The 11,465-nt window shown below is 42.6% G+C and overlaps 2 protein-coding genes across 6 annotated transcripts in view; both read left to right on the forward strand.

The window, feature by feature from the left end:
• Nucleotides 1-4,530, forward strand: part of atp2b1a (ATPase plasma membrane Ca2+ transporting 1a) — a 40,149-nt gene extending 35,619 nt beyond the window's left edge. For 4 of the 5 annotated variants that reach the window (XM_005927166.3, XM_005927167.3, XM_042222924.1 and 1 more), the window contains one exon: nt 1,290-4,530. In XM_005927166.3, coding sequence (XP_005927228.1) covers nt 1,290-1,682 — 393 coding nt within the window. In that variant the 3' untranslated portion in view covers nt 1,683-4,530. The remainder of the gene's footprint in view (nt 1-1,289) is intronic. The other variant, XM_005927168.3, reaches the window with a different exon arrangement.
• A 2,431-nt stretch (nt 4,531-6,961) lies between these two features.
• mest lies at nt 6,962-11,322 on the forward strand. The gene is made up of 12 exons (XM_005927170.3): nt 6,962-7,254; nt 7,481-7,668; nt 7,746-7,825; nt 7,931-8,008; nt 8,102-8,238; nt 8,332-8,390; nt 9,409-9,449; nt 9,597-9,667; nt 9,771-9,872; nt 9,949-10,025; nt 10,357-10,420; nt 10,877-11,322. Exons 2-12 carry the CDS (start codon nt 7,515-7,517, stop codon nt 10,992-10,994), a joined length of 981 nt encoding a protein of 326 aa, XP_005927232.1. The 5' UTR covers nt 6,962-7,254; nt 7,481-7,514; the 3' UTR covers nt 10,995-11,322.
• Nucleotides 11,323-11,465: the final 143 nt, after the last annotated feature.

Below are 11,465 nucleotides of genomic sequence, written 5' to 3' on the forward strand. Positions count from 1 at the left end.
GTTTAGCTTATACCGTGCTACTTCACCCACTCCTCCTTTCCTTACTTCTGACTTCCCAAAACAAGATTTGATCCCAAACAAAGCTCCAAAATGCAGCTCCCATCAAGTGCATACAACTGTCCTAATTCATTAGCTTAATTCCATTGTACCTTTTACTATGGTACAGCTACTATGGTCAATAAGAGTGTGTGTGTGTGTGTGTGTGTGCGTGTGCGTGTGTACGTGTGTGCGTGTGTACGTGTGTGTGTGTGTACGTGTGTGTGTGTGTGTGTACAGACGTACACACAGTATTTACACAATACATGTTGCTGGAAGTGGGAAATGTATTCCCTGGGTTCCCTTATCTTTCCTCCTTTGTGCAGTGCTGCACATATGGGACTCAAGAGTTCTGAGTCACCAGGCAATTAGCATTGTAGCAGGAGGATAGTGGAGTGCAACATTAAACACAGGCACCCACACAGGCCACAGCAGCCACCGGATATAACAACTTTCCTGATGGAAACTCTGAAACAGTACTCCTTATGTACAGTCTGTGCATACATCTGTCTTTGGGATTTAAAGCAATATCTCTGGAACGCTTCAAATTGAAATGTCTGCAATACCAATAATAACAGGTGTAAGTTCTGGAGCGGTGAGTTGTATAGCTTACAGCATTGCTGTTTACATGTCACTGTCCCTCCTGGGCTTCTAGAGGGTGAACAACAATCCAAATTGCACTTGGATACAGTACACCACCTGGAAGATTTTCCTATAAGCTGTCATTAATCTGCACTTCTGCAGCAATTCACAGTGCTGCTTACATTAAAACCCCCACTTTTCTTGCAGCGTAGAAAGTTGAGACCATTTTTTTTTTTTTATTGGCGATATTAATCTTTAGTGTTCACTTAGATTTTTATTTAGTATACATTTTCATTTTTAGTCTTTGGGTATTTTTATATTCACTGAGAGACAGAAATGAAAGAATATGGGCTGCTCCTGTTTATACATTAAAATACAACTAGAACCGTAGATGATGGTTGGAGACAACTATTCATTACCAGATTAGTGTAAAACTTTACTACTAGAAATAACAGCACACCTGCACATTTCTCTGGGAGTCGTCCCCCACCCCCTCACAGATTTCTGGTTTTGAAGCACCTAAAAACTCACCTATTCTGGCCCAGTAAAACCTAAATCCGTGGTTTTTATCTGTGGTGTTTCCAGGTTTTAAAATAGTGGCGCACTCTTATCATTACCGAATGTGACTAAATACACCTTTCCTGCTCCCTGTCCCTTCTCCTTCCCTCCAGATCCGAGTGGTGAAGGCATTCCGCAGCTCCATCTCCCTCTATGAGGGGTTGGAGAAGCCAGAGTCGCGATCATCCATCCACAACTTTATGACCCACCCCGAATTTCGGATAGAGGACTCTGAGCCCCATATCCCCCTCATTGATGACACAGACGCGGAGGACGATGCTCCCACCAAGCGCAATTCGGCCAGCCCGCGCAACGCTACCCCCACACCGCCCTCACCCACACCTTCGCCTGCCACCACCATTGCCCCCACCACGCCAGTCTCTCCTTCCCCGAACCAGAACAATAACGCTGTGGAGAGCAGTAACCACCTCCTCCCCGAGGGCCTCAAGTCAGGAACCCCCTCAGCCCCAGGGAGCCCACTACACAGCCTGGAGACCTCGCTTTGATCTGACCCAGCTCCACACGTCACCACCTCTTTTCTACCCGCCACCAAGGAGCTCAACTCAGACAAATCGAACGGACACTAGGAGCGTCGAGACGAAGGGTTAGACGGAGAGCGGCGTCTTGTGTGAGCTTGGCTTGGGTTGGACTTAAAGAACAGCAAACATTCAGAGGAATGTACGGCTTGGTGTGGATTCTTTGGTCTTCTTTTATTTTTGGTTATTATTATCCCACTGCAACACAAGGACTCTGTCTTCACCCCTCCCTCCTTGGTAACACTTGTTTTTCTCAGTAACAAGGGGTGACTATAAACTAAGATTGAAAGTGACCTGTTTTTATTATTATATTATATTTTAATTGAGAAAGGGAGGTGCTCCTCCTGGCTTGAAGATCGTCTGTAAGAGTTATGAACGAACCTTTAGCTTCTCTTTTATCTGAATGGTGTTGTATATTTATCTCTTTGGCCCTTGCTCATTTTGAAACTTATTTCTGCTCCATCGGCTGTTAATATTTTGAGTTATTTATGTTTTTGGAGGGAAAAAAAGCAGGTCTGTTTACAAAGTTTGTAGATACTTTTTTTCTGTTTGTAGGCAAAGAGCTTCCTGATGTATGATGCAGAAAACTGGGACAGATTAAGAAACGAATGAGAGGATTATTTCAGATACTGCTGTATTTTCAGGAAAAAAAAGGGGTGTTTCTATTGAAACTTAACTATTTTTGCCTGCAAGTTTTATTTGTTATATATTTGTAGATAAATATAGAACCTTCTAGCCAAACCGATAAACACTAAGGCTTGTATAGAAAAAAGAGGTCCATCTGACGAGGTGTTTTCACAGGAGACGGGACGGGAAAGATAATTAAGGCCTCTAGTCCACTAACATCGCTATAAATATTTAACTTCTTCCATTTCTTCGCTAGTTTTCATGTGCACAAAACCTTCTGGAGTTCTGGATTCTCTTTTTCAGTCATTATGTTGTGTTCAGGAATTTCCACATGTTGAAAGGTTCAGTTATTTAAAGGGAGTTTAGAAAATAATCCCAGGCTCTTATTTATCTTGCCGAAAGCTGGGAGGAGGAAACAAAGTCTTACCTCAGAGTCAGATACAAGGTCCTTTATGAAGCCGCTTAAGCGTAAAGTAGGAGTTCTTCTTTCCGATTTGGAACCATAAAATGAAAATCTCTTCTTTTAGCTGGTATGTTGCACTCACAAGCATAGATTAATTTGACGAAGGGCTTGTGGGTGCGTTAACGCTAAAACATGTTCTGCCAAAAGCACCAAAATGACTTTAATCAACTTTTTTGTTCTCTTTTTTTTTTTTTTTATGACCGCTGCAGTTCAAACTAGCACTGTATTATCTACTGAACAAGTGTGTCTATTTCTCAGTAAGACCTTCACATAGGCTAAACGTCAGTGTGCCTTGGCTTCAGTAATAATTTAGACAATCTTGGTCCCATCATTTATCGCCTTTAGGAGACTCCTTATGGGGGGAGAGAAAAAAAAGACCTCCACAGCTAAAAGCAGGACCAAAGTCATCCTCCATCTAACATGTGGGGACAGCAGAGACTGATTTCCTCCCTCTGGATGCTTGATAAATACGGACACTGGTCTTTTTCGTTCTTTTTTTTTTTTCCCCTAAATGGTGCATTTTATTTATATTTTTGAATTTTCTCAGCCCCCCTCCCACTCCCCGCCAATGTAGAATACTGACATTTGTTTACTCAGGCATAGAAAAAGTATTTAATTTAAATGAGAGGGGAAAACCCCTTTTTGCTTCAGAGCTTGTGTATTTAGATAGCAAAAACATCTTCATCTTTGGTCAAAAACAAAGTGAACCATTTTTCATATTTCATTCTCTTTACGCTTTAGGTAAATATTAATTTTATTCCTCTGACTATTTCTGGTTTGTTGGCATTTTAAAAAATTTAAATCCACCAACAACCACCACCCTATTCAGAAGACTCCTTTAAACCATTATTAATAACAAACGTTGCTGCATTTGGTTTGTTTGTAAAACTATTTTTGACACCTGATGTACTGGAAGCGCTAAAGAATTCGACATTTGTGCATTTTTCAAGAATAAAAGCCGAGGCATACACTGGTATCTATCTGCACAGGGTACTTATTTCATAACGTTCCTTTGGGGAAAAAGAATTTTGATACAAATCGTAATAAAATTGTACCTTTGTATTTTTATGGCAATGCTGATGATACCTTTCATCATACCTAACAAATTTTGGATGATTTGACACCAATCATGTTCTATGGGGAACGGGGGTTTTGGCCACTAAAATGTTTTGGGATTTTTTTATTTATTTATTTTTTTTGTTCTGGAAGATTCATCTCAGGGTGCAAATGATGTGAAAGAGAAGAGGCCTCTCTTTAGTTTGCATTTTAGAACACGCTTAAATGTTTGGGATGGTGCTTGCCAACCACACACAAGGGATAAACTCGGGCAGCGGGCTGCAGATTTTTCCTGCAGCCGTCTGGCCGGCTTCACCTGAAGGGCCGCGGACAGGGAAGTGGAAGGTGGAAATGTAAAGTCATAAATGGTTTGTTTTCCTTGTTTTACAGACGACAAAATAGCAGCTAGGATTGAGAGTGAGAAATTGGAAAAAAGCGAGAGGAATCCATGTGAGGAGTTTGTTCTGTAGCTTCTTCCTGTAATGGGAATGAATGTTTTTTTCCATCTGTTTTATGGATTATTATTTTTTTATCTTTTAACATTTGGAAATAAAAGTACTTCATGTCTGTTTTATCTTGAGCATTTTAAATGGATATCGTGATTGGATTTACATTTGAAACTTGTCGAGTAATGTGTATGGTTTTTAAAAATAAAAAATGTATTTAGCCTAACTGCAGGGCCATGTTTGTCATTTATCATGCAGTGTTTCACAGTTTTGCAGTTCTCAAATGTGGACTGCGCTGTATTGAAAATCATCATCCCTACAGGATGGAAGGAAAACACTTTGTAGAAGGTCTTGATTTTCCTCATAATAAGACTGTATTTTTTTTTTATTCCTGCACCATTGCCAAATGTCAGAGTGGCCAATACTGGCAATAAACACACTCGGCGCCTCACCAGTTATGTCTTCCTAGTACTGACTGGGACCACCTTTTTTCCTCTAGAGCTGCCTAAATACTTCACTGCAGGAAATTTCCTCGGAGATTTCCTCCATAATGACATGACAGCATCTCAAAGTTGCTGCACATCAATGACTCCAATCTCCTCTTCCAGCACATCCCAAAGGTGCTCTGCTACACTGAGATGTGGTGATTGTTGAGGCCATGTCAGTACAGTGTACTCATTTTCATGTTCAAGAAACCAGTTTGAGATTATTTTAAGCTTTGTGACATGGTGTGTTATCCTGTTCCAATCAGCCATCAGAAGATGGGAACATTGTGGTCATAAAGGGATAGACATGCCCGGCAACACTGCTCAGGTAAGGTGTTTAAGGTGCCCTTAAATGATGCTCAGTTGATACTAAAGAGGCGAGGAGTTTGCCAATAAAACGTCCACTGCAGCATTACGTCACAACCACCACAAGCCTGAACTGGAAAGGCAGGGTGGATCCATGCTTTCATGTTTATGCCATGTTTCTGGTGTGGTCATCTGCTGCTGTAGCCCATCTACTTCAAGGTTCAGCATCTTGGGCATTCAGAGATGCTCTTCTGCATACTTTGGTTTAACAAGTAATTATTTGACTTGCTGTTGCCTTCCTATCAGCTAGTGATTTGCCACTCACTGGATATTTTCTCTTTTTCACATCAATCTGTAAACCCTACAAGGTTGTTTTAATGAGCAACTGAACATCTGTATCTAACAAAGTGACCATTGAATGCTTTGCCTTGGCCACCATTGTCTTAATAAACAAATTCCGTTGCTTTGTCTTGTTTTTGGACAGATTTTCAGACTACAAGTGTTCATAATTGAAAAGTCACTCTGGCTTAACTTGGTAAGAGCTGTGTCGCTTATTTTGAGTGTTTTCTTCAAATAACTGTTGTGTTTGTGGACAATGACAATAACGGGCTGTGATGAGTGGAATTTTCGCAACAGTTGGAGACTATATTATTTAAATTAATTGCGGTAATCGAGTCCTGTTTGACAGTTGGTTTGTTTATCTGGCAAATTCAGAGATGAAGTGTATTGTGAGTAATGTGGCACAATGGCAGCTTTGTGAAAAAATGTTTGGAGATCGCTCTCTCTGCTCCAACAATGCCAGGCCTGACCTTTCTTTGCTGAAGTAAAGAACTAAAGAGTATGGTTAACCTCATGCCGTAATAGGAAAACATTTCAATAGATTTTTATCTATCTCTCTCTATCTCTCCCCCTCCCCCCCATGGACTGCAAATAGAAATGAGCTAATAGTTAAATCTGGTATGGTGCAGCTTTGCTCTTAGGAGAGAAAACTGAAATTAAAATATAAAAACTATGGGTGCCTGAAGAGGTTTTTGTCTTCCCCTCTCCTTTAAAAAAACTACTTTTACTTTTGCCAATGAATGACTGACTGATAGAATGATTGTAAATCAATAAAGATTTTTAGGAGATGCGTTTCTCATAAAAAAAGGTTTAGCAGATGTACCAAAGGGACCCTTTCATGCATATATCCACATCCAGTACACAGAACATGACATGCACTTAAAAAATGTTTGACATACATACATTTTATATGTAAAATATTATATTAAAATACAATATGCTGAAGCAAATATTTCAATATGATAAAAACATAAAGAAGGAGAAGAAGTGAAAAATAAAATTATTAAGAGATTAAAATACCTAAATATGTCAAAATAAAACGTTTTTTATTTAAAAATTAAATAAAAACAACAACAACAATGATAATGGTAAATGGTCTGTATTTGTATAGCGCTTTACTTGGTCCTAAGGACCCCAAAGCGCTTTACACTGCACACAATCATCTACCCATTCACACACACATTCACACACTGGTGATGGCAAGCTACAGCGTAGCCACAGTGACCCTGGGGCGCACTGACAGAGGCGAGGCTGCAGGACACTCATTATTATTATTATGTAACTGACTAAATCCTCAATATAATAATAAAATAATTTCACTTTATTTTATATATAAAATCAATGTAAAAGACAAAAAGAAAACAGTCTTGCTGGATCAAATTTCACATTTTTAAGATGTTTTCCAGTCAATGAATGTAGTCAGAAACGATAAAATGCTGTTGCACATCCAGACCGGCAGGTGGCACTGTGCTTCTCTCCTGCAGTCTATTGTCAGCCCATCGAAGATCGTGTATAATAACGGCTAAGATGATGATGGCTTACTTAAGTGTTGACTGACAATAACCACAACCAACTAAGCTACTCGCTTCAGTCTCTTTCCTCGTGTACGTAGCAGCAGAGTGAGACCTCAGTGAATTTATTTTAATCTTTGAAAAGTGTCGCCTTATTCCGCTCGGCAGGAAATTCCTCCGCAGTAATGGATCCCAAACACGGGGCGAAGGTCTGCTGAAGACGGGTCACAGTGTTCATGAGAGTACAGCAACCCGCAGCAGCGTCGGTCTCGTAGAAGTAAACCGAGTACAGGATCAGTCTGGTGGAAGGTTGGAGTTGTAATGACTTATCGATCATTTATAGATAACTGACAGCGGGTTTGTCTCCTTTAATGAGTTGCACAGTGATAAATTACTGTTGCAGTGCAGGCAGCAGGAAGACATGGCCTTTCCTCCCCCCTTGCATCTGCGACATGACCTGTGTGAACTTGTGCATCGATGCGAATCTTGCAGGTTTCTTATCTAACGTGTTGTCGCTCATGCGTCCATCTCACAGGCAGGAATGCGACTCCCTCACGGCTGAGTTCAAGATGAGAGAGTGGTGGATTCATGTGGGTTTGATCTGCATCCCTTTGGTGGCTGTGTACCTGCACATCCCGCCCCCTCAGCTGTCCACTGCGCTGCAGAAGTGGCACAGTGCTGGGAAGGTCTTCCACTTCAGAGGCTGGAAAATCTTCTACAGAGGTAACACGTCAGTCTTAGTGCTACCAGAACATGCCAGTCAAGCACAGATATGTCTTTGATCTGTGGTCTCTTCTCAGACTCTCTCGGTGCTTTGGGAAGCTCAGATGTCATCATCCTACTCCATGGCTTCCCCACTTCCAGCTATGACTGGAGCAAGGTGCCCATCTCTCTGCACATGCCCAGTGGATAAACAAATGGAGAACTGTAAGGGTGTGTTTGGGACCCCCACCTATCCTTTCTTTTCCCCCCTCCTCTCATACAGATCTGGGATCCGCTCACACAACGATTCCATCGTGTGATTGCGCTGGACTTCCTCGGTTTTGGCTTCAGTGATAAACCGGTGGGTGAAAGCTAGATACAGAAAATCCATCATTATACATCGACTGATTAAAACGTGTCTAACATGTGTTTTTACTGTGCTCTAATGTACCAGCGGCCCCATAAGTACTCCATCTTCGAGCAGGCCAGTGTGGTTGAAGCCCTGGTGGCCCACTTGGGTCTGAGCAACCAGCGAGTGAACCTGGTGTCCCACGACTATGGAGACACCGTGGCCCTGGAGCTGCTGTACAGGTTGGTGGTGTTTTCATGCAGGCTGCCAAAACAGTGTAAACTGATAAACTGCTAACCTGCTGTGGTTTTTCCTCTGTCCTTCTTCCAAACTAGGAGTGACCAAAATCGCACAGGTCATCTGACTTTAAACAGCCTGTGTCTTTCCAATGGAGGTACAGTGCGCTCTGTTATCCTTGGCTTTAGTATAAGCAGAAGCTGCAGCTCAGATTTTCTGTTTGTTTTACATTTAAACAGAATAGGTTAAGCTTTTTACAAAATCTATCCATTCAATGCACTTTGTTTTTCTGAAGTCGGGTCGTGGTGGCAGCAGACTCCTGAACCATACTTTCCAGTTACTTCTGGAGGATTTCGAGGTGTTCCCAGACCAGATGACATATATAATCTCTCTAATCTTCTAGATTTACCCCGGGTGTCCTCACAGTTGTCTGTGCCTGGAAAACCTCCAAAGGGAGGCTGCCAGGAGGCATCCATACCAGATGCCCAAACCACCTCAGCGGGCTCATTTTGCCACGCGAGCGCAGCGGCTCTACTCCAAGATCCGTCTGGGTATCTGAGCTCCTCAAACTGTCTGCAGGAGGAAACTAAGCTATTTGTATTCGCGACCTTACTCTTTTGGTCATTACTCAGCCTTGGACGATCGGAGATAGACGGTCCAACACCCACAAGGACATGGACACGGCCCTCACTCTGGTTATACAAGGACCTGATGGCCCGTAGCAGTGGGCTCAGAACCCCTTACTGCTGCAGTACACCACACAGATGCCCACAGAGAACCTGGTCCTTACATAATTGACACTGGTGTCTTGTTTTGGTCCCTTTTTCATTGGTGACAGGAGCCTGGTTGTTGCAGTGGCCACAAATCCTCTGCAGGGAGCTTTTAGGTAGACCAGCCGAGTTGTTCTCCCTTGGTTTCCATATCTGTGCATTTCAGCCTTCAATCTGCGTCTTCCAGTCTTGGGCAGCATTTATGAGGGGAGCTTCCACCCTTACGGTGTTTTGCTAGACACTGTCTTGGGTGGTTACGAGGGCAGACGAAAGCGAGAGCATTGCTGCCAGATTGATCGCCAGTTGATGTAGCTCCTGATATTTGAGCGTTAATAATGCACGTCATTCCAGATGTTGTTCCGACGTGAAAGTCACAAGCACTGCTGACACTTTTCTTCCTGACAGGATTGTTCCCAGAAACGCACCACCCACGGCTGCTGCAGATGGTGAGTCACGATTGTTTGCTTCATCCTGCTTTTTCCAGCCCATGTTACTAAATAAGCTGAGGAGGATGGAGTGAAATTTAAGGGGAGCTGTTTGAGTGGTAAACTTATCCTAGAGACATTTCTGTCCTTGTTTCTGTCCTCCAAAAGCTTCTGAAGGACTCGAGTTTTCTGGCTCCGATTCTGACGCGCCTCACTAACTTTGTGATCTTTCAAAAAGGGTAAGAGAGCCTGAGCCCTTTAGCACCAGAGTTAAAGCTGGAGCCCTGCATTAGGACATTACATAATTGGATAATGGACTTTGATTTGTTTCCTCACCGGCAGGATAGGAGAGGTGTTCGGCCCATACACACAGCCCACGGACGCTGAGTTTTGGGACATGTGGACGGGGTTACGCTACAATGATGGCAATTTAGTTTTGGACAGGTGCGTGTGCCTGTTTGGTCTTATGGCCTTTGTAACCTGCTCGCTCGCTTCTAACTTTGCCGCTCTGTCTCCGCAGTATTCTGCAATACATCAACCAGAGACTGAAACACAGAGAGCGCTGGGTGGGAGTGCTCACTTCCACGTATGTCCCACGTAAGTTCACTGTTGCGTCACACATCCCAGTGTGTGTGTGTGTGTGTGTTAATAAATCAGAAGGCAGCTTTTGCATGGGCCAAACAATTTCTTAAGGTGTCAGCAGCCTCAGGCAGAGAGCTGCTGATGCTAAGCTGCTTAGTCCATCTGTGATTGGAAGCTCAGTGCGTGTGTGTGGCATAGAGCTCATGAGAAATGCAACATCTTGGGAGAAATAACTCCAGTATATGCCTTTTAATTTAATCCCACTCGTCCTGTATCGCTCCTCCATTTCTCAGTGTTCCTCTTTCCATTTTTTCCCCTCGCTCACCGTCTTCCTTGTGTGTTTCAGTGCACATGATCTACGGACCCCTGGACCCCGTCAACCCCCACCCCCAGTTCATCCGTCTTTACCAGTGAGTGCCCCTTCATCTGTTTCTTTAACCCCCACACCCGACAATCCAGATTATCCATAATGCCCCTAAACTGGGGTAGCATTAAATGTGCTGAGTTTCCAAACTGCTTTGACAGCAGGTGATCCATCTGGGAATGTCATTTACCTCAGTGCACCTTGCAGTTGGGGCTGCGAAAGTTTGCAGGACATTATGTTAAAGAAGGAAGAAAACCATGTGCTGGTGACATTTAGGCAGCGCAGCAGATTAGGGAGTAGCTTCGGTTGCCTTGAAGGCTGAGGACTCTACGATGGCTCTATTAATGTTTTCGTTTCTCACCCAAAAGTTAGAAAAATGTGCTAGATTTATTCCCTCATCAGAGCTGAGGATCAGTCACAAATGACTAGCTTTAAAGCTCTGTCTTTGTGTCCTTTGTGGCATGTTTTATTGAAACAGTCCATGTTTTTTCCATTTCCTCAGGAAGCTGGTCCAGAAGTCAACAGTTACAATTTTGGACGAGCACATCAGTCACTACCCTCAGCTGGAAGATCCCACTGGCTTCTTAAATGCATATTTCAATTTTATTCACTCTTTCTGAAAGGAAACCAAATGCAACTGATTGTAGAACTATCGGATTATGTGTCGTACCAAATTGAAAGACGCACACGTGGTGCAAAGAGCGATCGTGATGATTGTACCCAGATGAAATGCTGCATCGGCCTTGCGATTTAAGCAAAGCTAATTTACCAGCACCAATCCCTGAAATGTTCATTACTACCATGGAAAATGGGAAATGCAGGCTAAAAATGATTGTATTTAAATAGGTGGAGGTGACTGAGGGAGCACGGTAATGTCAAGTAATTTGAACTGGTGTTGGGGTGTGTCATCATTGAGTTTATTTGCGGGACACTCTTGATTCCTTCCAGTTTGTGTTGTCTGTCCTGCTATCAGCTGTGATGAATTTTTATAATTTTCTATATTTCTCTCGATGTCAGCAAGTAAATGTCAATTTTTCTTCAAATAAAACTAGTTTTCTAAAAAAAAAAAAAATCTTGATTTCCAACTGGAA

The sequence above is a fragment of the Haplochromis burtoni genome, unplaced genomic scaffold (genome assembly GCF_018398535.1).
Source record: "Haplochromis burtoni strain Fernald_Lab_line unplaced genomic scaffold, NCSU_Asbu1 Contig_98, whole genome shotgun sequence".
In the NCBI taxonomy this organism is placed as follows: domain Eukaryota; kingdom Metazoa; phylum Chordata; class Actinopteri; order Cichliformes; family Cichlidae; genus Haplochromis; species Haplochromis burtoni.

What these genes read in the sequence shown, in the direction of transcription:
- mest (XM_005927170.3), top strand. Translation starts at nt 7,515, where the DNA reads ATGAGAGAGTGGTGGATTCATGTGGGTTTGATCTGCATCCCTTTGGTG. An exon ending in CCTGTGTCTTTCCAATGGAG is followed by an intron (nt 8,391 to 9,408) that starts GTACAGTGCGCT and finishes TCTTCCTGACAG; the next exon opens with GATTGTTCCCAGAAACGCAC. An exon ending in GGCAATTTAGTTTTGGACAG is followed by an intron (nt 9,873 to 9,948) that starts GTGCGTGTGCCT and finishes CTGTCTCCGCAG; the next exon opens with TATTCTGCAATACATCAACC.